At 37.7% G+C, this 26893-nt stretch overlaps 1 protein-coding gene across 5 annotated transcripts in view; it reads right to left on the minus strand.

Moving 5' to 3' along the window:
- Positions 1-4982: 4982 nt before the first annotated feature.
- The window catches only part of LOC126473733 (CCR4-NOT transcription complex subunit 7), a 130258-nt gene continuing 108347 nt past the window's right edge, over positions 4983-26893 (minus strand). For 2 of the 5 annotated variants that reach the window (XM_050100980.1, XM_050100981.1), the window contains exons 7-8: positions 25733-25873; positions 4984-6389 (exon numbers count right to left, since the gene is read on the minus strand). In XM_050100980.1, coding sequence (XP_049956937.1) covers positions 6264-6389; positions 25733-25873 — 267 coding nt within the window. In that variant the 3' untranslated portion in view covers positions 4984-6263. Of the gene's footprint in view, positions 6390-25732; positions 25874-26893 lie in introns of all 5 variants that reach the window. The other 3 variants (XM_050100979.1, XM_050100978.1, XM_050100982.1) reach the window with 2 other exon arrangements.

Genomic DNA, 26893 nt, shown 5'->3' on the forward strand with positions numbered 1-26893 from the left:
ACTGTACTGGAGCCCACAAAGTGAATGTTACAGCAGCAATAGTCATATCTTTACAGAGATGAACGATCATTCTCTTGCCCAAATCTAGTTTACGAAATAACTATAATAACATAACTTATATCTGTGTGTTCAGCCACCACTTGGTGAGTAGATTTTTACCTATACAATTAATTTATTTTGTCAAAAATTGATTGTTTTCATTGTTATATAACTCATATTTGGGAACGGACAGCCACAAGAAGACACAGTTGTTCCTAGAAGGCCCATTTAAATACTATACAGCAGCATAAAAGAAATAAGAAAAGTTTTACTAGCAGTAAATTACATACTAGTACCACACACAACAGCCTAGAGATTTTTTGCATGAATAAATAAGTATGAAAAGTGATAACTGAACGATTATTTCTTTAATCAAATTTTATAAAAGATGTCACAGACTGGCTCTCATCAATTTTTGTCATACAAATATGATCTGAATGTCATTGCCGGATATCAGTTTTCTAAAGCAGTATGCTGACAAAAAATTTCATGCTTTTTAATGCAGCTGTGTGGATAGTGTTCTTGTCTTGTAATTGCAAGGTTGATGATTTGATTATCATGAGACAAACCTTTTTCTTTCCTTGTATTTGAATGATATGTTTATTATCAAACTCACGTGATGGTTAACTAATATTGGATCACAATTTTCCAATATAAAATATATCTTTTATTTTCAACTAATTATTACATAAAAATGTGGGTATTCATAACAAATTTAAAAACAGTATTAAAAATGCTATCACTGATAAATGAATAATTATAAGTAACAATAATATATTTATTATTTTTTGTGCATGATGATAATTTATTCTAGATACATTTTCATGTGATTAGTAGTTAAAAAATGTTACTTTATGTAAAACGTTTTGATGGAGTATTTGTTAATTAACATTTCAATTTTGTAATACGAATAAAATTTAAAATTGCATCTAGTAAGGATCACATAATTACAAGACAAGAACACCATGCATGCAGATCAATTGAAATGCTCAAAAATTTTTGTACTGAACAGTCGCCGGAAATCTTCAAAACGGATTTTTAGATTTTTTTAAAGAAGTGCATTGCATTGATCTTCAAACCTCATAGGTATTAAGAAATTCAGAGAGAGTCACAGTGCATCAGATCCCCTTGTAAGCAGTTACAAACCATAAAAACTGTCAAAAGTTTGTGAAATTAGAAAAAAAAGAAAAATGCAAGCTTTAACGAAATAGACTATCAATGAACAAATCCACCTGGAATTTAAAGATACTGTTAAATCACAATGCAGGCTGGTAGAAACTATTCAAGTCGCAGGTAATTTTCCAAACTTTTGACTTGCGTCTAAGAGAATCTACACAGACTGATTAACGGTATAGCAAAACTAACAAACTCATGCATTTGATATTAAATGTGGTGCGTATCTGAAGAGTACATCAACAACTTTGGCCAGAATTTTTACAGATGTTGAGTTAGTCGAATCATATAGCTTATCCATTGTCCATGTAAAGACTTTCACAAATATTGCCTAAAGAACTTGTGCTGATGTGTTATGGACTGCTTAATTATTCATATTACCTGTTGAGGAACAATACATCTTGAAAAATGCCATATTTTGTGGTATACTTTGAAATATTTTGTCACACAACTGTTCAACAACAATGCAGGCCTTTAGAGGTCTGCTGCAAAAATTATCCAATCATCACTTTGTTATACAGTTGTTTTAGTATTTCAAGGTAATGGGTCATAATACAAAAAAGGACTCTGTTCAGATTGGCACTGGCCATACATGCCTTTGCACTTCGCCAGACTACATTTTCACCAACTCATAACAAACACAGTCCCAAAAAATGCAAGGAAGAGTTACAAAAATAACTCAATTGAATGCTATGAAATACTGCCCCAGTGCAGAATGCAAGACACAGGATTGATTAATTAACTGTGAAAACAGAGTTCCAGTCAATGTTTGAACAACAATCAGTACAAAATGGGTGCATCAATTTCATACAGCAAAAGTAATAGCTAAGATGATGATTACAGGATTGGCAGTGCCTACGACAACCACACACAAGGCTGCATCACACCCCTCTGAAGTCAGTCTATTATGGAACTTCTGGCTGGTCGACAGCAGATGCTTCGCTCACTCCAGAATTTCTGTCACTCGCCACAAGGCCAACAGGTGGTACTACCATATGCAAACAGAGGTCGCTGCTAATGACCACGCCCTCAACACAGCAAGTCTGCACCTGTTTATAAGTCGACTCACAAAGAGATCTGTGGTATAAGATGCTATGAACCATGGAAGACACCTGTGCCATTATCACCAGTTACTAGATGTGATTAGCTAATGACCCAAGGACAGTATTCAATAGACAAACAATTGTAAATGCAATAGAGGAAATTAAGTATTTGCCTTTGCCAGTTTGGCTACATGTAAATATTGCTAAGGAAAGTGTGTGAATTTTATCCATGCAAGTGTATGTCTTTGCATCCTTAGTAAGGAAGTCTACCTCGTTTCTGCCTGCAACTGCAGACACATCAATGTTCATTATAGTTATCTACGAATCCTATAAGAAAGCTGATCTTGTTGTAATAAAGATCCAAGGAGGAGGGCTGCAAGCATCAACATATTTCCAAAGAACATTTCAACTATGCTGTATAGGGTTTATGTCATAATATCAACCTGAGGGTCACTGGTAAGTAAAATGTAATCAGCCAAAATACGACGGCAAGGTTGTTTCAATACACAGAAGTAGTTTTGTCGGGATGCCCTAACACATCATCCATACAGTCCCAATCTCTCCCCAAGTGATTTCTTTATTTTTGAAGCCCTGAAGAAAGATGTTTGTAGCCATTGATTTGTTTCGGATGAAAGGGTGAACACCTGTAGGCAACCGCAAAAATTTTTCCATGAAGCAATTGACCATCTTATTTCACAATGGGATAAATGTATTAACAGTTTTTCCCCATATTCTTCGTTTTCAATTGACTGCCCCATATATATCCACAGAACAGTGCACTCTTAGTTCTACAGAGAAAAATGTGTGTGTGTGTGTGTGTGTGTGTGTGTGTGTGTGTGTGTGTGTGTGGGTGGGTGTGTGTGTGTGTGTGTGTGGGTGTGTGGGTGTGTGCGCGCGCATCTACCAAGATATACTACCACTCCACACACTATTTTACTTAGTTAATGGGAACCAATTATCGTATCTCAATGAGAGAAGTCCGAATTCTGAACACTATCATAGCTATTGTGTACATCAGGGACAAAGTGAAAAGATGATGAGTGAAGTCAATGTAGTGCACAACCGTTCACTATTAAACACACAGGTATTGGTGCTGGAGAGAATGATCCTGGAGCAGTAGGGCTGTTAATGAAATGGAGAAAGGTTTCTCAGAAAAAAAACCTGTGTGTAAATTGAAGTTTTATTGATTTGGAAGAGTCAATAGGAGGGCAAGAGGTACTGACATTGCAGGACAATAAGGGCTGCGTCCAGAAATAAACTGACGTATCTGAGGTCCATGGGTTCGCTGTGCAAAAGCCATACACAATACTTTTCATGTGCGTCCAGACAATTTTTAACATCAACCAATGTGCAATTTCTTCTTGTTTGGTTTCATCAAGGGCATCCCTCCACATTCGGCAACCTCATAAGAACTGAGGAGCATTACTGTAGCCAAAGAAATACTTATACCACTTCTGTCATGGTAGTTGACTAGATCTGGGGTCTTACATCCAGTGTGTCTAAGGGGGATGTAAAAACTCAAATTATATTCCTTGAAACAATGATATTAGATTCAGCATCACTGGATGCAGATATGGAGGGGCATGTGGTCAGCACACTGCTCTCCTGGCCATATGTCAGTTTACACAACCAGAACTGCTACTTCTCAACTAATTAGCTCGTCAGTTTGCCACACAAGGGCTGAGTGCACCCCACTTGCCAACAGTGCTGAACAGACCAGATGGTCAGGTATTAAAATTCAGCATTGCTGAAAATGTATGTCTATGAAATAATACCATACTTTGCATTAAATGAATATAACAGCATAATTCTGAGTTGAAGTGTAATTGTTAACTCAAAAACTTGATTAAGTATGCATTAAGAAAGCTAGAAAAAATAAAAATTATAAACACAATTAATATGATGATGTAATATTCACCATCAAAATGCAGAGCACACTATCAAATATCATAGAATTAAATTCCACACAAATTTTACAGTGCAAAGAAAAATGATAAGCTACAAACAGGAGGTCATTAAAAGAACGATTATGCCAACTGGAAGCCAACAATACTGATTTTTCTTCTTTCAGAGATGTAGGTGTGGAATAGACAGCTGTAAAGGTCAAAAATCACAGAACATCAATTTAAGTACAATAGAAATTAAAAATTGTTCTGACATTCTCCAAAAATTTGTTGGATTTTCACTGTGCTCAAAGTCATAATGTCATCAGAGCACGTACCTTAGACATGTGATATTCCTCAATTCTTTTCCCTGACTTTTTTCAGTGACTACTATGCCCTTCTTGGAATGATTATATTGGTATCTCAATCTTTCTTCTACCCCTCATCTTATTACACAACAGATCTTCGACTTCATACACAATGGACAAACAAATTGGCCATTACACAATGACAGTAGCTGTTCCTCTTCCTTTTATATCCAGTATTCTGTGAAGTGTAGCTAAAATATTTGCTTCCTACTTTTCTGTTCACCATTTACCAGACTCTATGTGGTTTTCAGGAAAGATGCTACTGCAAAATTTTTTAAAAATTGTATGAATAGTCCAAGGAAAGAACAGGTTTTGAATTTATAAACTTAAACTGAGGCACAGAGGAATGAGGAATATTTCAGCTGCTAACACTAATCAAACATCCCTGATTTATTATGTTGCAGTATCATGTATTTAGTCAAAAAATACATGTCCATAAAATACTGATTCTTAAAAAAAAAAAAAAGGGTGATGAAAAATAAAATTTTGGGTGAGTGACATTATTAGAAAACCAAATAATGTATAAAAATGCATTTACAAAGTCTAAAAAAGCTGCAAGCAATCACTTAGCAGTGATTCTGACAAAAAGTATATAAACATTGAAACAGGCATGTCCACTAACAGACCAGAGCACCATGAGGCAACGCGCATGACTATAAAAAGCTAATTTCAACTGAAAAATTATCAACTAAAACTCAGTTATGTTTTAAAGCTTTATAAATAAATTTCTCTCCTTCTCTGCACAGATGGATAAAACCAGTGCAAACTATTTCAATAAAAATTTCTGTTTACTTCTTAACTGTGTTTATTTCACATTATTACTTAATTAAAGCATAAATTCACACACCATTATTTCTCTATTATTATTATTATTTCATCTTCAGTTACTTTAATACACATATAAAATGTAAAGGACATATGTATATATATATAATTTCATTCACTCCCTACAAACATGCTCATTAATAGCTTTCTTCTCTTCATACAGAGCACAGATGTACACGGACACTATGAAACATGGTGAGGTCGAAATAAAGGACAAGGGGAATATAAGGGAAACATTAAAAAAATATCTACAATATATTGATAACTTAACAGCAATGAACTGTTATTTGTCAAATATTTATCTTTCACAAGTTCAAACTCCTCAAAAGTATTTGCACATTTATTTTTTTTTATAATTTGTATTTTGTTAAAAAACTTGGATACCAAGTCAAATAAAAATATACATAATCTTGTGAAAGATAAACACTTCCTTATTTCTTGTTAAGAAATAAGAAAGAAGAGGATTGACAGTTACTTTTTAGCTTACTGACATACATTAAACTATATAGCTTTGCTACATCAATTAAGACTTAAATTTTGTTCCGATATTAATATATTCCAGATGTTTGTGTGTAAGTGGTCCTTTTCTGCAGAATATTAAAAAAATGATTTTTCACTTTCAGTTTTTGGCTTATGCTCTGCACCAGACATGTCATTCCTATAAAGAACATGATTCATTCATCATCCACACAGTTGTACTCTAAAGGGTGTTCACAATTGAAACATTTGATTTACAAATTTACAATTTCATTTCTTACATTAATACAGAATGTATACACTATTTTGTCAATTAAGAAATTGTACAAAAGAAAAATTCATAAAAAGGTTTTGTTTCCTTATTTCTTGGGATGTAAGGAATACAGTTGACTGAGCATGAACACAAGCACTATGATGTCGTTCTGGTCTTCATTGGCTCCAGACAAGCAGCTGTATCACGATGAATTGCTATTATCCCCATTGTCATGGTAACTGTTGTTGCCGTTCATAACAAATGATGTCCCAAGTCCATACAGATGCCCACAGTACTTGGCATCATCAATGTTATCTTCAAAGAACATCTGCAAAATGAAAGGCACATTCTATTTATTCTGCACTATGTTGTGTCACACCAAAATTTTCTGTCATATTTATATCCCAACAGCACATAATCTCATGGGTTTCAATGATCAGTGGTATGAACCTCTGACATGTTTCAGTTGTACTGTATAGGTACACTCAATGTATCATGTGCACACTTGCACAATCTAAAATGACGAAATTCTGTTTACACATATATCAACTGCATAACACTTCATTATAGGACTACCTACCTCCTGACAACCATAACGACATAACAGTCAACAAATCTTCATTAACTGATTTTATAATCCCTCAATAAAAGTTTTAAGTAATCTCTTAACATAATTTAAATAAAGGACAAGACGTTACCTATATCGTTATGTATGAAGTTAAACACTACTTTATTTGTAAATTGTGTAATAACCATGGAAATAAAGATGATGTGGACTCATAAAATATGGTGCCTATTTCCAAACGATGGTGATGATAACTGAGATGGACTACAATGAACACTTACTGCTGTTGTTTGGGAAGTGTTTTGACTTTATATTACACTGCATTTTCCACTGATTTCAGCAGCTGGTTGATCAGAATAAGATACTGCAGTACCTCTGATGTTAAGAAGAAAAATGCCATGTTCCTTTAGTCACGCATGCATATCTGAAGGAACAGACACTGCTGCAACTACAGCTGTTACTACATACATGAAATGTGTTCACAGTTGTAAATACGAATGACCATCATCTGTGTAATATATTCAGCTATAATACATTTCACATATTTCATAACCACTGAAGCTGAATCATTCTTCTTAACAATGAGGCTGAAGCTGAATTATTGTTCTTAACAATGAGGCACTGCAATATTGTATTTATCCACAAATACTGGGCAGCAATTTTCAATTACAATGGTTATCACAATATGTGTGTGTTCAAGTACAGGTTGTTATGCAGGAACCAAGACATGTGGAAGATTGGGTCTCGTCATGCACGGATAGCCGAAGTGATTAAGGCGACCACTTGGGAAAAGCGGGAAACCCGAGTTCGAGTTCCAGTCCAGCACAGATTTTCATTGTCATCATTCTGTTTCACAGCTGATGGTTGTTCATATTCACAATTGCAAATACATTTCATGGATACAAATACATTACAATTAGTGCCATTTTTTGGTTGCTACCAGCACTTTTCCAGCCATTTTGTCATAGTCTTAAGTATCTCCACATCATTCTTCCATTGGAACTAGAGGCACATTTTAACACTAAACAGAACTTGTGGGTTAAGGGCAGTAGTGAAGCAATGACTCCATATAAGGGGGTGTAGATGCAACCTCAAATGATTTCAATCCTTTTTAGTGAACAAAAGTCTCAATAATGTTTTTACATTTATTGCTGGTTTTGCCCAAATAAGGTCACCTTCAGATTCAAAACTAGAGTGCAGAAAGACTGTTGGTAGTGTAGGAGTTAACTGGTGTGTGTCAAGTTAGAACCACAAGCTCCAGCAAACCCCAATAGTAGGACCAGTATTTGTGTACATTTATTTTAAATCTGAATATGTCCTAATATAATATAATTAAGTAGACAAAAAAAATCTACTCACCATGTGGCAGTACAAAAACCACATACAGAAGTTAAGGAAATGTGCCAGCTTTTGGAGCCAGTGGCTCCTTCCCGGGTTGGAAGGGGAAGAGAAGAAACGGGGATGAAGGAAAAGGAAGGCAAGGTTTAGGCTGGGAAAGTTTGCACATGTCCTTAACTTTTGCATGTGTTTTTCCTGTCACTGCTTGCTGAGAAGATTTTCTTATTTAATTATAATATATTTTCGAAAATGGATGTTTTTGTTGTTTGAATAAGTCCTAAGATAGTCCTGTTCATACAATAATAAAACAGAACACTGCCATCTCCTGCGACAAAATGTTGCCATTCTCTAGTAAACAAACTGTGTAAAAAGGCAAATGAAATCATGTCAGGCCGAGAGTTATCTATTCTGAGAAGGTAACATTAAAATCAGAGCAGTAATACAAGGTGTTTCATGTCCAAATTTGAAATGATTATTGATAAGACATCACTTTACAATTTCCCCATCACAAGGAGTGCCTGGGAAATGCACTGCCTGTTGTGACGCAGGTTGATGAGCTCACCATAACTCATTGTCTGACAATTAGTATGACTTTGTGTAGATCTGTAAGAAGAATGCAGTGATCAAGTGGAGCTCATCATTCTAGAGGCATAAAAAGAGATCATGAAGTAGCTGTCTGCATCTGCAGTCTACTTTAAAATTCAACGGCTACTATCAGTAAGCTACTGCCCATTAAGTTTTGCTTTTGGGAGATGTTGAGAGCTGACCCCTTTTCTGGAAACAATCTCAGAGGCCCTGGTATATGCTATGGTCCAACCAGACAACTTAAAAGATGACAAAAGAATCCTTCATAAATGATACAGAGATAAAAATGATATAATCAAGCACACCTGAGTTTCCTGGAAGAGAGAAGGCTCACTCCAGTAGTATATACCAATAGTCTCAATGTTGAATTCACTGAATACAACAAATGAATTCAAGCACTGAAATCCTTAGAACATCTGGACCTGTGACAGGGCCACCTTGGCAAAACTTTCATGCATGTTTCCCAAGGAAATCATCCAATAATGGATAATTCACATAAAGACAAAAATTATCAGAAGCTTTTGGAATTCTTGGGAGAAGACTTAAGACAAAAGCTCTCACCATGCAATGGTTCAATGAGAAGCATGCAACTCTACGAACAAGCTACTCTTGGCTGCCACTCTCAACATTCATTCACGCAAGCCTGTTCAAAACAAAAGACTTCGTGTGTGCGCACAGGATTACAATAAACTGAAGACATAGGCAGTCACCTTATTACATAAGGAAATGAAGGGCTTCTTATTCTCTCTCTAAAAAGAATAGTCATATGTCAGTTCCTGCAGAAAAGAAACTACCTTCATGTTCTAATGTCCTTAATTAATCTCAGTTCTGTTACTGTAAATATGGGTCCTTTAGGTTTTAGTTATCCCAAGATGGCATGTATATATGCAATAAGGACCACAGATGAAATTAAACATACATGCTGTGTTCTGGATGCTGGTAAAAGTACACCTTCATCAGCAGAGCTGCAACTGACTGTCTAAAATTAAAGTGATTAACACTTATCAAATGACAGTCGAAGCTCTGAGTCCACCTCTATAAGAAAAAAGTAGTGCATACACGTGCACTTAAAGCTAGGAAGTGTATAGGGTAACATGTTACTATCCGTATTTCTGACATCTTACATTTGTTTTCAATATATCTGAGTGCACCAAAAGATATTTAATACTGCAATATGCCAGTAAATTGCAGCTCACAGACACCAACAAAGAGTAAAACAATCATCTCCTATAGCTGTTTGTAGGTGCATATCGCTACTGAAAAACAGCTTCAGACATCTTGTCTGTGTAGATCTTTCACTTATTAGCATTGCTGCCTTCGAAATTTGAATGGATACTCAGTGGAAGCTGCTAAGGGGTTTTAGCAAATCATTCTTCTGTTAACCTGGTTTCCAAATAACCAAATAGTGTACTTACTTGAGTACAAGACAAACCCCCCCTCCCCCTTTCTTACAAGGCTCCTTGGGTAACTTTATTTTTTTTTAACACATTCTGACCAATCAAAATTACAAACTTTTATTGACCTTAGGTACCTGCCTAAAAACTTATGGTTGGTTGGTTGGTTTAAGGATTAAAGGGACCAAACTGCAGAGGTCATCGGTCCCGAAAAAACTTATGCCATTTATTGTCTACTTTTTGATGACACAAAGAGAATAAACAAGAAGAAATTGTGTACATAAATTTTTATCTTCACTGGCTTTTTTGTTTAATTACCCTGCCATCTGAGGTATCACTATTTTTAATCACCACCACATCATCCTAGCAGGATAGCAGCAAAACTTATATCTTCGTTGTCACGAATATTTGGTTGTTTCTTCTGAATATGTTGCAATCTGTGAGATTGTAGGTGGTGGTGGTGGTGGTGGTGGTGGTGGTGGTGGTTAGTGTTTAACGTCCCGTCGACAACGAGGTCATTAGAGACGGAGCGCAAGCTCGGGTGAGGGAAGGATTGGGAAGGAAATCGGCCGTGCCCTTTCAAAGGAACCATCCCGGCATTTGCCTGAAATGATTTAGGGAAATCACGGAAAACCTAAATCAGGATGGCTGGAGACGGGATTGAACCGTCGTCCTCCCGAATGCGAGTCCAGTGAGATTGTAGGTAAAATGGGACCTGCGAACACAGCTGTTCCCCCCCTCCCCTCCCCTAAATAAATAACTGATTTCACTTGTATACTGATATAAGAATGTTATAATGTCTTCTGCTTCCAAACTTATTATCTGCCACCGCTCTCTCATTGGTTCTGTAGAACCAGCAGCTAACACACCCTCAATCTATCACATCACCCATCACAATGAGTATTGACATGACTGCTGCACAAACCACTGAAGTACGCCACCAGCTTCAATCTAGACTTTTACCATCTCCTGCAGAAATTTGTGCTATTGTAGTGTATTTGTCCAATTTTAAAGTCTATTTGATTTTGAGTACAAACGGATTCAAGCAAACTGCAATTTAAATGTGGTAGATGTTCATAAAAAGCCAAAGTACGCTGTGAAATTCCCATGGTTGGCAGCACGACATAATTTGCTGCACGCGCAACATCCTCCTGCCTGCACTCCTTGAGAGTTCTTACTTCTCGCCCAAGCTGGTGTCACTGTTCCCTCTCCAACCATTCCGCAGTCTTGTGCTTGATCAACAGTGAAGCATAAACATCCATGTCTTCTTGGTGCAGGTCATATCTGACATCAGCAACTACTACATAAATAAAAGATTGCAATCATGATTCAGTTCAATTCTCGAACTTTTGTTTGTCATGCATTCTATTGACATCTGTCAGTACTATCTCCACTACTAGTCTTTCCATCTTAATTCATTCTTGTGATAACTATTGCTGCCAGTTTAATGTGATTTGTTCGACATTTAATTCTCGATTATCTTCTTTCTTCATTCATTTAACCCTCCCATTACCAAGCTTTTTCACACCTGTATTTTACTAAGCAGGGTATTTGGACTACCCCAAAAGAGTTTTGTGTTTTATTGTAATATTTGTTCTCAGATTTCGTTATTTCCACTGAACGGGTTTATTTAGTATTGAAAAACAGCTTTTCAGGTTATTAAAGTATTTATTCAGATCACAGATACAAAGTACAAAATTTTTTTTATATCTTTCACTAAATTCAGTACTCAACGAACAGAAAATAATGTATGTACCTCAACAGTCACTGCAGTAAAATAAGACAAGACTTTTTTCAACTTTTAAGTCAAGTACATTTTTGCACTGCATGCACTTCACTTCACAGTAACAGTTTCTTCTCTGTGTATATTACAAACAGGTTTCTTGCATGTTACACAACAGAATCTTGTTTTCCGATCTTCGTTTCTCCTGCAATCTTGACATCGTTGTGGCGTTGGTAACTTGGAACACTGGGTTTTGATCACTGCTGTAGGAATTGCAATGCCACAAGCTTTAAGGCCATCTTGTACAACTTTATGAAGACTGCTGATATTTTGGGCTCTTTCTTCCATGTTGCCTTTGCTGAGTCCAAATGTCAGTTCAGTCGTGAAGAGTTTACGTCGGCTTCGGTTATTCTTCTGCCATTCAGGAAATCTTTTGAGTGTACAGAATATATGCATTCAGTGCTGCAATATCTATCATTTCCATGAAGATTCTTAAGTGGCCACCGCCTCGTTCCTCTAACACAACAGTATCCTCTTGTCATTTTGTCCCCATCATTTACAGCACCTTTGGTTTTGTTGTAGTGCAGTATGATTTCGGGTTTGTGTTCACTTTCTTCACCACTCACTTGTCTCTCATTATGCTGAGTAGAGATTAGTATTACTGCCTTTCCCTTCTTTGGAACATAGGAAACTAGAGTCAAGTCACTTGTGAAGCCAAACATTGAAGAGTGAACTATCTTTCTGTTTGGCAAGAATTCCTTCGGAATCTCTTTCTTATTGGAATGCAAGGCACCAACCAATGTCGTGTTTCGTTTTAGTAGTTCAGCAGCCAATGGAAAACTGGTGAAAAAATTATCAGTCATTACACCATGAATGTTATTCAGAAATGGTTCCATCAGATCCAAAACAACTCTCTGTCCTTGATTCACTTCCCAAGTATTGTCCACCATTCCTGTGTAAATTTGGATCCGTAATAAGTAAGATGTCTTCACATCACCACAAACCCAAATTTTAATGCCATACTTGCCAGGTTTGCTCTTCATATAAACCCTAAAATGGCAGTTTCCTCAGTACGTTGCTAATCGTTCATCAGTAGTCACGTATTTATAATAATAGAAGTTCTTGCACAACTTAGATTGAAATTTGTCTAACACTATCCTGATGGCTTGTAACTTGTCCTTGGTTTCTTCAATTATCTGTGCTCTTGTGTCTCTGTTGTCAAATCGCAAGAATTTCAGTATAGACAAAAATCTATTTCTTGACATGGCAGCAGAAAAGAATGGCTGCCGAAAGGCAACATTACCTCCCCACAGATCAGAAGCACTTGGGCGATGTCCATGAGTTAGACCAGCTCCTATTAGAATTGCTACTGTTGCATTTATATCTCTCCATGTTGTTTTGTTCGAAGACTGAGCTGCATTCCACAGAGAAATTACTCGTTTGGCTTCTCCTGTTCTTTTCTTCTACAATGATGCTCACGATTTCCAGTGAGAAAAAAAATAAAAATGACTCTGTTATTGGTTTGGTTGTTTTTCCATCATTCACTGGGCGAGGTGTTACATTCAAAAAAATGTTGCGACGTCGACGCCCGCCCACCTTTTGGTGGTTCACTAGAAAATTGTAGTCCACTTCTAGAAACAAACAAATCTCCAGTGTCTTCTTCTTCTTCTTCTTCTTCTTAATCCTCCACTTCTTCTTCTTCTTCTACTACTACTAGTTCACGTGAATGTATAGTACCTTCTGATATTTCATCTCAGCTTCATCTGATGCTATGATATGGTCTTTGTCAAGAGGTTCCATATACTCATTCAGTTCATTATCAATGCCCCATCCATTTTCATCATCACTGACATCAGAATTGTATAGAATTTCCATGATCTCATCACTAGAAAGTCCTTTGGACATCCTTACTTGCAGGTGAAATACTGACTCGTGTAATGTCAGCTCAACAGTGAATGTCAAATTCAACTCAACAACAGTAACCAGCAACAATAACAAACATTGGATCTATGGCAAAACTCAACAAAGAAGATGAATGACATATTTCCCAAAATCTTCTTTTTCTGCAAATAAGAAAATAAACAGTTTCATACCAAGCGGGGTAGTCTCACAACCCCACCAATAAATGACTTGAATAACAATGATAAAGCCAAAAAATTAGACAGTCGTGAGTGTGAATTCAACGTCAATCATTTTAGTACAAAGTCATGAAACCACAGGTGTGTGGCCCTTCAGATAACATTATTAAAGGGGGGGGGGGGGGGGGGGGGATCAACCTGGGGTAGTCAGAATACCCCAGTTGGTAATGCAAGGGTTAAATGTCATCAACTTGTTCTAAAGCTGGTAATGTTGTTGCCTGGTAATCTAACAGGAGAAAAACGGCTGAATTTCTCATTTGTAGCCAACTTGGTAAATTTTTACAGTTTCTCAGTTGGGTTCAGAATCAAATAATGGATTCTTAAGGACAACATTTTCGACTTTGAATGTTACCTTTACTTAAAAAGCAGCATAAATGTATGTAGACATTATCCATACATATATGAGAACTTTTATTTCAGACCTGTTCAAATACAAAAATAGTTTGTAAGTTGATAGAAAGTAACACTATTTCCCCCTGTTTTTCAAAAAATTATCAATTTTTAAGCAGAGCATTAAATTGCTGTAGCGGCTAGTTCACATTTTCTCAACTATTCCTCACACTAGTGCCACCGAGTCAAATGTCATGTGATTGTTTGAGCAAGATCAATATTACATAAAGCACTGTGTCGTATCAGGAATAGTGTTGCAATATTGCTCTTAAAAATGCTGAGATATCGATGTTGTTAAAACATCACTCGTATGAGTGATATATTGATGTTTCTATATATTTTAGCAATATTTGAAAAGTCACATCAAAATTATTTGATTTTTAAGTAGCACACTAAATTAACATAAGTTGTATTGCAAGTTTTAAAACAGAGAGAAACTGGAAGTAGTCACCTATTTGTTCACAACCTACCTCTATCTATAACGTTGTTTAACATTAACTTACATTAGGAGCAATGATACTGACTGATGCGATCATTGGCTGTCTTCATATAAAACAGGTTACAAAACTAAATAAAATGAGTCTTGTGAAGCACTTCATTTTTATCATTAAAACATTTCTCTTAAACCAAAAATTTGGATACAGAATTTGGGAAAAGAAGCTTTGATAACCACCTAGTCCCTAGAAGTCTGTTTCTTTCCTAGGTGATGGGTAGAGATGGGCAAACTCTTTCATCCTTGGGAACTAGCTCACTGGTGATCACTCTTTTTTGGGAACTGTTCATTTTTACTCATTCACCGTTCAAAAGTGCATGGTATATGGTTCTTGTGATAAACTGAAAATTAGTAGCATAGGTTACTGAAGATGGAAGGTGCCGAGAGGGGGGGGCACTTGCCTCCCCTCTGGAGTAAAGAGTTTTTATTCATTACAGAATTCTCACACACTTTAAGTAATTTTCGTGATTCTGCAAAACCTCTCGTTAAGCCAATTGTAGCATTATGTGGCTGACTGAAGTGAAACAATATAAGACGGTGCACAAAAAACCAGGGCAGTACAGACTGCTCGCCAATTACGCACGATTTGTGACCGCTACAAGCAGAATAGATAAACATGTAATAATTAGGCAGTAAAGAAATAACAAAAAGCTAATCCAAACAACTTTGAAACAATAGATGACGATTGGTGTGCGACAATAAGCAGTCTAGCACTCGGGGCCGATTTTTTGTGCGCCATCCTGTACCACTGAAATAATATGGTAGAAGTTATCGTATTCTCTTTACAAAATGTGACACCAGACACTCAATTATGGAGTGTGGGCTTCATTCGGTTGTAAGTCAGTCTGCCTTCCATAACAATGAACATGCTGTTTTACCTTGGATCAAAAAAAGGACAGAAAATTACCACTTGTGTGTGCCGTGCTGACTTCCTTTGCATGTGTAATAACAAGAAAACTTGCTTTTAGTGAGTTCTGCTGTTTATCGAAATAGTGAATCAAGCTGATATGCCCTTTTGTTACCTGAAAAGATGTATGTATTACATACCACATAATTATAAAACATATTTTAATTACCAGTTGTGGACACTGAATAGAAACAGAAGTCCAGAGTTCAAAAAAAGGTTTGAAACAGATCTTGAATGGGCGTGTGCAGCAAACAAAACGAACAACAATTTGATACTGCAGTAATTACGCACAGTTGGCAGTGGAACAGCGATCAGTTGCCTCACAAAGAAGGAGTCCGGCTGAGGGAGACCGACACCGAGACAGATGGGAGCGGGACCCAGGCCAGAACGAGACCGGCTGACGTGCCGTTGTGGGAACGAGATCAACCGTTTCCCGTTCCCCAGGAACCACAAGTAGAAAGCTGCGACCAAAATGAACTATGAAAGGCTGTTCCTTAGAATTCATTCCTGGTGAACCGTTCCTTTGGACCTGTTAGTTCACAAACGACTCATCTCTAGTGATTGGTGCCCCAGCCTCTGAGAACAAGCACTTGCTTGGCACAGATGTAGCGATAATAGGAAGATACACCTTTGAAAATTTGGGAAAAGTTACTGTGTCCTGCCACATTTCAATAGGGTCTCATTTATTAGGGTAATGGGGGACAACAGGTAAATATGAACATCAGTTTCACTGATGTTTCCATCAAATGTTGACAACTTATTTTTCATATTTTTTTTGAGCCAACTGCTTGTGATATTTCCAGATGTCAAACTCTGAATCTTCTTTATAACATCTGTTGGATATGTATTTCGTGATTGTAAGTACATTAAATTCCCATGCCTATCTGTATAACTAATTTTCTTTGATTTTGTGACGGCATCTTTTACATGCATGAAATTTAATCTCGCGTCAAGAGTTGTTGAAATTGCCATATTGGTGGAATGTTCCAAGTTGTCAAACCTTCTTGCCAGTTGTTTCTACAGGGTGTCACAAAAAGGTACGGCCAAACTTTCAGGAAACATTCCTCACACACAAAGAAAGAAAATATGTTATGTGGACATGTGTCCGGAAACGCTTACTTTCCATGTTAGAGCTCATTTTATTACTTCTCTTCAAATCACATTAATCATGGAATGGAAACACACAGCTACAGAACGTACCAGCGTGACTTCAAACACTTTGTTACAGGAAATGATCAAAATGTCCTCCGTTAGCAAGGATACATGCATCCACCCTCCGTAGCATGGAATCCCTGATGCGCTGATGCAGCCCTGGAGAAAGGTGTATTGTATCACAGTCGTCCACAATACGAGCACGAAGAGTCTCTACATTTGGTACAGGGGTTGCGCAGACAAGAGCTTTCAAATGCCCCCATAAATGAAAGTCAAGAGGGTTGAGGTCAGGAGAGCGTGGAGGCCATGGAGTTGGTCCGCCTCTACCAATCCATCGGTCACCGAATCTGTTGAGAATCGTATGAACATTTCGACTGAAATGTGCAGGAGCTCCATCGTGCATAAACCACATGTTGTGTCGTACTTGTAAAGGCACACGTTCTAGCAGCACAGGTAGAGTATCCCGTATGAAATCATGATAACGTGCTCCACTGAGCGTAGGTGGAAGAACAAACTAAAATGAGCTCTAACATGGAAATTAAGCGTTTCCGGACAGATGTTCACATAACATCTTTTCTTTATTTGTGTGTGAGGAATGTTTCCTGAAAGTTTGGCCATACCTTTTTGTAACTCCCTGTATATTTTGTTTCTAAACAGAGCAATCATTTCATTTCTAGGTTACGTATCTTCGACCATGTCTCAAACACAACTGACTAATGGGATCGCTTTGGTTACTGTAACCCAAGTATCTCCTGAAATTTCTTTTGTTAATTTTTCAAGTGGTCCTAGCAATTCCACCATTTCTTTGACACACTAATTCACTGCTATAAGCCAATGTGGAGTCTCAGGACTAGTCAGAAAGTTAGCTCCCACAAAGTTAACTACCTCCAGGAATCATTATAACAAGCACAAATTCAGCTGTGTGTGAACATAGAGCATCATTTTATTTTAATTTTGCCTTCTTTCAGTTCCACTTCTACCTGTCCTTTCCGTAACTTTAATGTACTTGACAATATCTCTGACTATTTCTCAGTTCAGTGCAATGTTTTTCATCATCAATAGATTTCTTTATGACTAAGTTAATTATACAGTCAAAACAAGGGATAATTTTTTTCTTTTTGTCAAACACGTCCAACTGACCTTCATAACAGTGCTGTCATTATCTGTGATGATAGCTGAAACATTTTCATTTTCAATATTCTTCTGGATGATGTATCTGTCAGTTCTTCAGTGATGTTTAGTGTTCTGTCAGCTCAAAAACACCAAATGTTCCACTGAGCAGTAGATACTTGTCCAGAAAGTGAATTGTAATGTACACAAATGATTTATTTTGCATTTTTACATGTCCATTTGTAACCCCCCTCTCTGTTGTCTCCTCCAAATTAATTTTGGGTATGCCCACGTTCTGTAAGCTAAAAATTAATCAGTTCAGATAAAATACTTCTAAAATTCAACGCACATGTATATATTTTTCTCCAACTAATTGGTAAAATTTTATTTGCTGGTTGTCTATTTACTGAACTGAGACATTCATAATGTGCCCATCATGAACTATCATAATGTCACCAAATATTATGGCACACAAGCACACACACACCGACATGGCAATCGACAATGAGAATCACTTATACTATATCCAGCGATTGCTGCACATTACTCAATAGGGACTATTTGAAGTAACTGATCTTACTGCAAACTCCGTATTTTACTTCCCTACTACTTCAAACACCCCCCCCCCCCCCCCCCCCCCCCCATGAACCATGGACCTTGCCATTGGTGGGGAGGCTTGCGTGCCTCAGCGATACAGATAGCCGTACCGGAGGCGCAACCACAACGGAGGAGTATCTGTTGAGAGGCCAGACAAATGTGTGGTTCCTGAAGAGGGGCAGCAGCCTTTTCAGTAGTTGCAAGGGCAACAGTCTGGATGATTGACTGATCTGGCCTTGTAACAATAACCAAAACGGCCTTGCTGTGTTGGTACTGCGAACGGCTGAAAGCAAGGGGAAACTACGGCCATAATTTTTCCCGAGGGCATGCAGCTTTACTGTATGATTAAATGATGATGGCGTCCTCTTGGGTAAAATATTCCGGAGGTAAAATAGTCCCCCATTCAGATCTCCGGGCGGGGACTACTCAAGAGGATGTCGTTATCAGCAGAAAGAAAACTGGTGATCTACGGATCGGAGCGTGGAATGTCAGATCCCTTAATCGGGCAGGTAGGTTAGAAAATTTAAAAAGGAAAATGGATAGGTTGAAGTTAGATATAGTGTGAATTAGTGAAGTTCGGTGGCAGAAGGAACAAGACTACTGGTCAGCTGACTACAGGGTTATAACCACAAAATCAAATAGGGGTAATGCAGGAGTAGGTTTAATAATGAATAGGAAAATAGGAATGCGGGTAAGCTACTACAAACAGCATAGTAAACGCATTATTGTGGCCAAGATAGATACGAAGCCCACACCTACTACAGTAGTAGAACAACTAGCTCTGCAGATGCCGAAGAATTTGAAGAAATGTATGATGAAATAAAAGAAATTATTCAGATAGTGAGGGGAGACGAAAATTTAATAGTCATGGGTGACTGGAATTCGGTAGTAGGAAAAGGGAGAGAAGGAAACGTAGTAGGTAAATATGGATTGGGGCTAAGAAATGAAAGAGGAAGCCGCCTGGTAGAATTTTGCACAGAGCATAACTTAATCATAGCTAACACTTGGTTCAAGAATCATAAAAGAAGGCTGTATACATGGAAGAAGCCTAGAGATACTGACAGGTTTCAGATAGATTATATAATGGTAAGACAGAGATTTAGGAAGCAGGTTTTAAATTGTAAGACATTTCCAGGGGCAGATGTGGACTCTGACCACAATCTATTGGCTATGACCTGTAGATTAAAACTGAAGAAACTGCAAAAGGGTGGGAATTTAAAAAGGTGGGACCTGGATAAACTGAAAGAACCAGAGGTTGTACAGAGTTTCAGGGAGAGCATAAGGGAACAATTGACAGGAATGTGGGAAAGAAATACAGTAGAAGAAGAACGGGTAGCTTTGAGGGATGAAGTAGTGAAGGCAGCAGAGGATCAAGTAGGTAAAAAGACGAGGGCTAATAGAAATACTTGGGTAACAGAAGAAATATTGAATTTAATTGATGAAAGGAGAAAATATAAAAATGCAGTAAATGAAGCAGGCAAAAAGGAAGACAAACGTCTCAAAAATGAGATCGACAGGAAGTGCAAAATGGCTAAGCAGGGATGGCTAGAGGACAAATGTAAGGATGTAGAGGCTTGTCTCACTAGGGGTAAGATAGATACTGCCTACAGGAAGATTAAAGAGACCTTTGGAGATAAGAGAACCACTTGTATGAACATCAAGAGCTCAGATGGAAACCCAGTTCTAAGAAAAGAACGGAAAGCAGAAAGGTGGAAGGAGTATATAGAGGGTCTATACAAGGGCGATGTACTTGAGGACAATATTATTGAAATGGAAGAGCATGTAGATGAAGATGAAATGGGAGATACGATACTGCGTGAAGAGTTTGACAGAGCAATGAAAGACCTGAGTCGAAACAAGGCCCCGTGAGTAGACAACATTCCATTGCAACTACTGACGGCCTTGGGAAAGCCAGTCCTGACAAAACTCTACCATCTGGTGAGCAAGATGTATGAGACAGGCAAAATTCCCTCAGACTTCAAGAAGAATATAATAATTCCAATACCAAAGAAAGCAGGTGTTGACAGATGCGAAAATTACCGAACTATCAGTTTAATAAGTCACAGCTGCAAAATACTAACGCGAATTCTTTACAGACGAATGGAAAAACTAGTAGAAGCCCACCTCGGGGAAGATCAGTTTGGATTCCGTAGAAATGTTGGAACACGTGAGGCAGTACTGACCCTACGACTTATCTTAGAAGCTAGATTAAGGAAGGGCAAACCTACATTTCTAACATTTTTAGACTTAGAGAAAGCTTTTGACAATGTTGACTTGAATACTCTCTTTCAAATTCTGAAGGTAGCAGGGGTAAAACACTGGGAGCGAAAGGCTATTTACAATTTTTACAGAAACCAGATGGCAGTTATAAGAGTCGAGGGGCATGAAAGGGCAGCGGTGGTTGGGAAGTGAGTGAGACAGGGTTGTAGCCTCTCCCCAATGTTATTCAATCTCTATATTGAGCAAGCAGTGAAGGAAACAAAAGAAAAATTCGGAGTAGGTATTAAAATCCATGGAGAAGAAATAAAAACTTTGAGGTTCGCCGATGACATTGTAATTCTGTCAGAGACAGCAAAGGACTTGGAAGAGCAGTTGAACGGAATGGATAGTGTCTTGAAAGGAGGATACGAGATGAACATCAACAAAAGCAAAACGAGGATAATGGAATGTAGTCGAATTAAGTCGAGTGATGCTGAGGGAATTAGATTAGGAAATGGGACACTTAAAGTAGTAAAGGAGTTTTGCTATTTGGGGAGCAAAATAACTGATGATGGTCGAAGTAGAGAGGATATAAAATGTAGACTGGCAATGGCAAGGAAATCGTTTCTGAAGAAGAGAAATTTGTTAACGTCGCGTATAGATTTAAGTGTCAGGAAGTTGTTTCTGAAAGTATTTGTATGGAGTGTAGCCATGTATGGAAGTGAAACATGGACGATAACTAGTTTGGACAAGAAGAGAATAGAAGCTTTCGAAATGTGGTGCTACAGAAGAATGCTGAAGATAAGGTGGGTAGATCACGTAACTAATGAGGAGGTATTGAATAGGATTGGGGAGAAGAGAAGTTTGTGGCACAACTTGACTAGAATAAGGGATCGGTTGGTAGGACATGATTTGAGGCCTCAAGGGATCACAAATTTAGTATTAGAGGGCAGCGTGGAGGGTAAAAATCGTAGAGGGAGACCAAGAGATGAATACACTAAGCAAATTCAGAAGGATGTAGGTTGCAGTAGGTACTGGGAGATGATGAAACTTGCACAGGATATAGTAGCATGGAGAGCTGCATCAAACCAGTCTCAGGACTGAAGACCACAACAACAACTACTTCAAAAGTACAACACTCAAGAGGACAGCAATAAATGTAGCACTGCATGAATTATGAGACTTTGTGTGTCAATGACTGAGCATCCATGAACAGAATGAATGATCCATTGTTGAACAACGTCAATATTTTTGGACTTTTGTCGTTGATGCATCAGTGGTGTGTCACCACTCAAACCTTAATGTTTATCGATGAAACCTCAATGTTTTTAAAACATCGATTTATTGTTGGCATCCCTAATCATGAAATCTTGAGCCTATTCGAAAACAAGTATTGTTTGCTAAAACCTACCCTCCAGAATTTTTCAAAATAAATTTGTGTGAAAGCTGAATGGCCAAAGCTTCATCCTTAAATGTAATTTAAGCGACCTGTTATGATACTCTGTGACTTTATGGATACTATGGATAGTAACTAGCCACATTATGGATAATGTAGTAACCAAAGGACATTTACTATCACCACTATGTGTATTGTTTACTTCAGAACAAAACTTATTCACAAGAAGCTAATTTAGAAATGTTCACAACACAAGAAATGTAGCTGCTTATTCTTACCGGATCAAGACCACAAGAAGAATGGTTCCCCTTTGAACTCAAAGCTGTAATGGAACGCATAATAGCACTCTGCAGATGAAAAATTAGAAATCTTAATCAGGATTTGAACAGTGGTTTTTGCATCTACGGGGTATCTGCACTACAGAGAGTTAACTAATGAACATGACCCCTCTTATTTTGGAAGAGCAATTCGTGGTGCTTTAGATTTTACACACTCATATGTCCCTACAGTACCTAGGAATAACCTGCTAGTTACTACATGCCTGACACATCACCAAGACTGTCTAACAGTGCTACCTTTTATGCGAGACTTTGCACAATATTGCCAGGAAAGAAGGACGAAAGGAAGGAAGGTCAGGGCTTACTGTACTACTGACAACGAGGTCATTATATACATGGCATACAAGGCTGAATTGGGAATGGAACTATCCTGGCATTTGCCTTTAGGAAAACTGCAGAAAACCTTCACACATTTGGCTGACCAGACATGGATTTGAACTGCCACCTTTCTGAATACGCGTAGAATGTCTTACAACTTTGTCACCTCACTTTGTGCTTGTGAAAGAGGTGGCTTGTTTCCATCCAACAGAGTAAAATCTCTTAAATAGTCTGAAGGGCAATTACTCTCCAAACTTGGCAATGGTGCAAATGGATCCTACATGGTCTTATTTATATTCACCCATGCTGCAACTGTAAGTATTCACTTAGACAACTAACCGAGTTTTATTAGTGCAACAAACATTCACTAGCAGACATGCTATTCCACACACTGGATATGTAATGACATGGTTGTCAGTAGTATGTTAAACCCTAATCTTCCTTCCTTCTTTCTGAAAAATATTGTGCAAGGTCTCACTTAATAGGTAGGGCTGTTAGACCACGCCCAAACTGACGCAGACAATAAAGAGATCACAGAACTCTGAAATCCCACTTCACAAACAAAACCTACCAGTATCTCTCAAAATACCCAATAACAAGGAAATATATAGCTGCATATGCGGCTGCACTTATGATGGCTGCAGAAAATTGACTGCTTTCATTACAGAACATTTGTTTGAATTAATATTTCACAGAACATTATAAGCTGATTACAGTATTCACTGCACGTTGCATTCCTTGCCAACTCCCCTTGCCCTCTTTCAAGTTCCATCCGACAGAAAATTCCAAAAATATAATTATTTGACTGTACTCAATAACAGTAACAATAATCTAGATGCCAACAACTCTTTACATCTATACAAGGTTAATCACCTAAAACTTACACCAAAAATATTGTGGAAAGGGAAAGTGCTGTCTATGTGCGCTTTGCACAGAGTGGATTGGTGATCAGGGGCTTGTATTGTTAGCCGATAAACATATTGTAATAATACTTAGAGAACGTGTATTTGTTGTGCATATATACACTATTTGAAATGGAACAATGCATACTGGATCCAGGATGAAATGTAACAATATTATGAGAAGGAGAGTTGCTACTCACTCACTCACTCACTGAGACGCAGATAGGCACAACAAAAAGACTGTCAGAAAATGAGCTTTTGGCCAACAAGGCCTTTGTCAGAGATGGCCTTGTTGGCCTAACACTCATTTTATGACAGTCTTTTTGTTGTGGCTATTTGCGACTCAGTGAGTGAGTACCAACTCTCCTGCTCATAATATTGTTACAATGCCTATTGACATTAACAAACTAAAAGTTGGGTAAATTAGAATGTCAGCAGTGTTTGTTGCACGAGCCTCGTGCAAGTTGTTTATGAAGTATTGTACTGTGGAAACTTTCCACACCAATACTTTTTTGTGCCATTCAACCTGTGTATTTGTTAGGTACGATGCTGTTATGTTTGTATATAGTGTGCTTGTGTATTCCTTGGGTGTACTGCGACTTGTTAGTCAGTTTGCATGACAGTCCAAACAGTTGGTCATGAGTGGGCAATAGGATTTACCTATGAACGGACACGTTCACAGTGTACGAAGAGTGGAGAAATAATGCAGTTCGTTCTTGTATGGTGTATGTGGCAAGATATCCCAATAAATGTCAACCATCTAGTCAATTATTCAGCAACCTCTTCAAACAGTTACGTGAAAGTGGTAGTGTCACACCTAGACAACATAACAGAAGGAAACAAGTGACAACAGGAGGGAGAAATTAATGTTCTTGCTGCTGTTGCAGTTGATCCACCTACTAGCTTCTGTGCAACTGCACAAGAAAGTGGCACAAGTCATCAGGCATGTGCCCCACATATTCTCCATTAACATAGGTTCCATCCCTATCACATCACTCTCCATCAAGAACTGCATGGAAATTATTATAAGAATGGTGTTAACTTCTGTACATGGGCATTAAGACATGATACTCCAGATGTATAATGTATGTTGTTTAAGTCATGAAGCCTCATTTACCAATCATGGTAAACCATCAAAACATGCAGTATTAACCTGTTGAAAATCCTCGCTGGCTACGTCTGGTGCAATGTAAGCATCCATGGAGTGTAAACGTGTGGTGTGGGACAATTAACCATCAGCTCATATGCCCATTTTTCACAGATGGAACACTGAAGGTGCAGAAGTATCACAGCCTCCAAATAGACAATCTTCCACAGATGCTAGATGACTTTCATCTACAAACTAGAAAGAACCTATGGTACCAACATGATAGCTATCCAGGCCATAGTGCACGAAGTACTACGGCATGCCTCCGCAAAGTGTTTCCAAATTGTTGGATTAGACACACAGGACCTGTACCTTGGCCACCCCATTCCCCAAATTTGATGCATGTAGACTTTTTTTCTGGGGGTAAGGCTGAAATATGCTGTCTACAAGGACATACAAACTACACTCAATGATATGCAACAACACATTGCTGCAGCCTGCTTGGACATATCAGCCAAAATGCCAACATGTGTGCAGCAGTCATTCCATACCAGACTGGAAGCATGTATTGTTGCTGTTGGTGGTCATTTTGAACCTGTGATTGTCCATTACCTCATTACTGGTCAGAATCCACATGCCTAGTGTGTGCACTTCTGTTGTTCTTTAGTGTATATTATCACAGGTATAGCACGGTGTCAGTGTGGGAACTTCTCAAAATACATCATCTCATAAATGACTCCCACTAGAATCCAGCAACAACACCACTGACACTCTAATTTACTGTACTTTTAGTTTGTTAATGTCAATAGGCATTGTTCCATCTAAAAAGTGTCTGTATGCACAGAAATACACTTTCTAATTATTATTATGATCTGTTTATTGGCTAACAATAAGAGCCCCTGACTACCAATCCATCCTGTGGAAACTGCACATCAAAAGCACTTTCCATTTCTGCAATATCTGTGGTGCAAGTTTTAAATGATTCACCCTCGACACAGCTACAAAAAGGTCTATTCTTAAGTGATCACTTATTGCTTACCTCTCTCATCTTGAAGAATGCCATGCCCGTGAGAAGCGAATCACTTCCAGCTTGGTGCTGTGGTCCTATTCTTTCCAGCTCCAATTGGTCAGCTACCTCTTGAAGGCCTCCCTTCAGATTTTTACAGCTTTTCATGAGGTACTGTGGAAATAAAAAAGAACAAAGATTGGCAATTTGTAGTGTGAATATTGCAGCCACACTCATATTAGAAAATTAAATGGTCATGAAAATTTATGACAAATTAAAAGTGAAAAAATTGTAGTGTGGGATTATGCTTGCTGAACTAAAATTACAAGCCATCTTTGTGCAGAAATGATATTATTCAGTCATGGAATTTTTAAATGATGATAAAGCTCTCTCTGTAGAGTAGCGTAACAAACTTGTAAAATAATGGTTGTAAACTGAGATTAATTTAGGTTTTTTGACACTCTGTATAGGGCTCAATTATTCTTCCAGCTTGGATTTTCCATATATCATTCACATTAATTAGTTCCCTGTACACAAAAATCATTGTTTTATGCATGTAAGTATATAAAGAGATAATAAAATTCCTATTCTCATAAGGTTACAAGGCTGAAACATACTGAGGACACATGAGTACACGTATACTTATAACTTCACTCAAACTTTTCAAAACAGGGGTACAAACCAAGCAAACTTTTAACTATGTGTAAAATTCAAGACTGTTTAAGAGGACGCACAGAATAATTTCTTGATTTAATGTCCCTTTTTCTTTGAGTTGTTTAGCTCAAATTTTGAACTCTTCATAGTGCAACGTATGCAGAAATCTGAACAGCCAGAACGATTGAGAAAAATTATTAGAGCAAACCATTACCATGGATTTTAGATGACTGACCGACTAGTAAATCATTGTATTTTGCTGAAATATAATTCATAAATTACGTTGAATGAAGTTGTACTTTCACTACACCCAACACAAAAAAGTTTAACTAGTGCACAATATATGGTGGTAACTAAACAGAACGCTCTGGCTGTCAGCTTATTAATTATTTAGCTGGGTTACATTTTTAAGCTCTGGCCATCAGCTTATTAATTGTTTAGCTGGGTTACATTTTTCATACATCTGCACAATTTATAAGAATGATTTGAACTGAATCAGGTTTGAGCAATGGCTCCCAAACCTTCCAAGACCATTAACCT

This window comes from Schistocerca serialis, chromosome 4 (assembly GCF_023864345.2).
Source record: "Schistocerca serialis cubense isolate TAMUIC-IGC-003099 chromosome 4, iqSchSeri2.2, whole genome shotgun sequence".
Classification (NCBI taxonomy): domain Eukaryota; kingdom Metazoa; phylum Arthropoda; class Insecta; order Orthoptera; family Acrididae; genus Schistocerca; species Schistocerca serialis.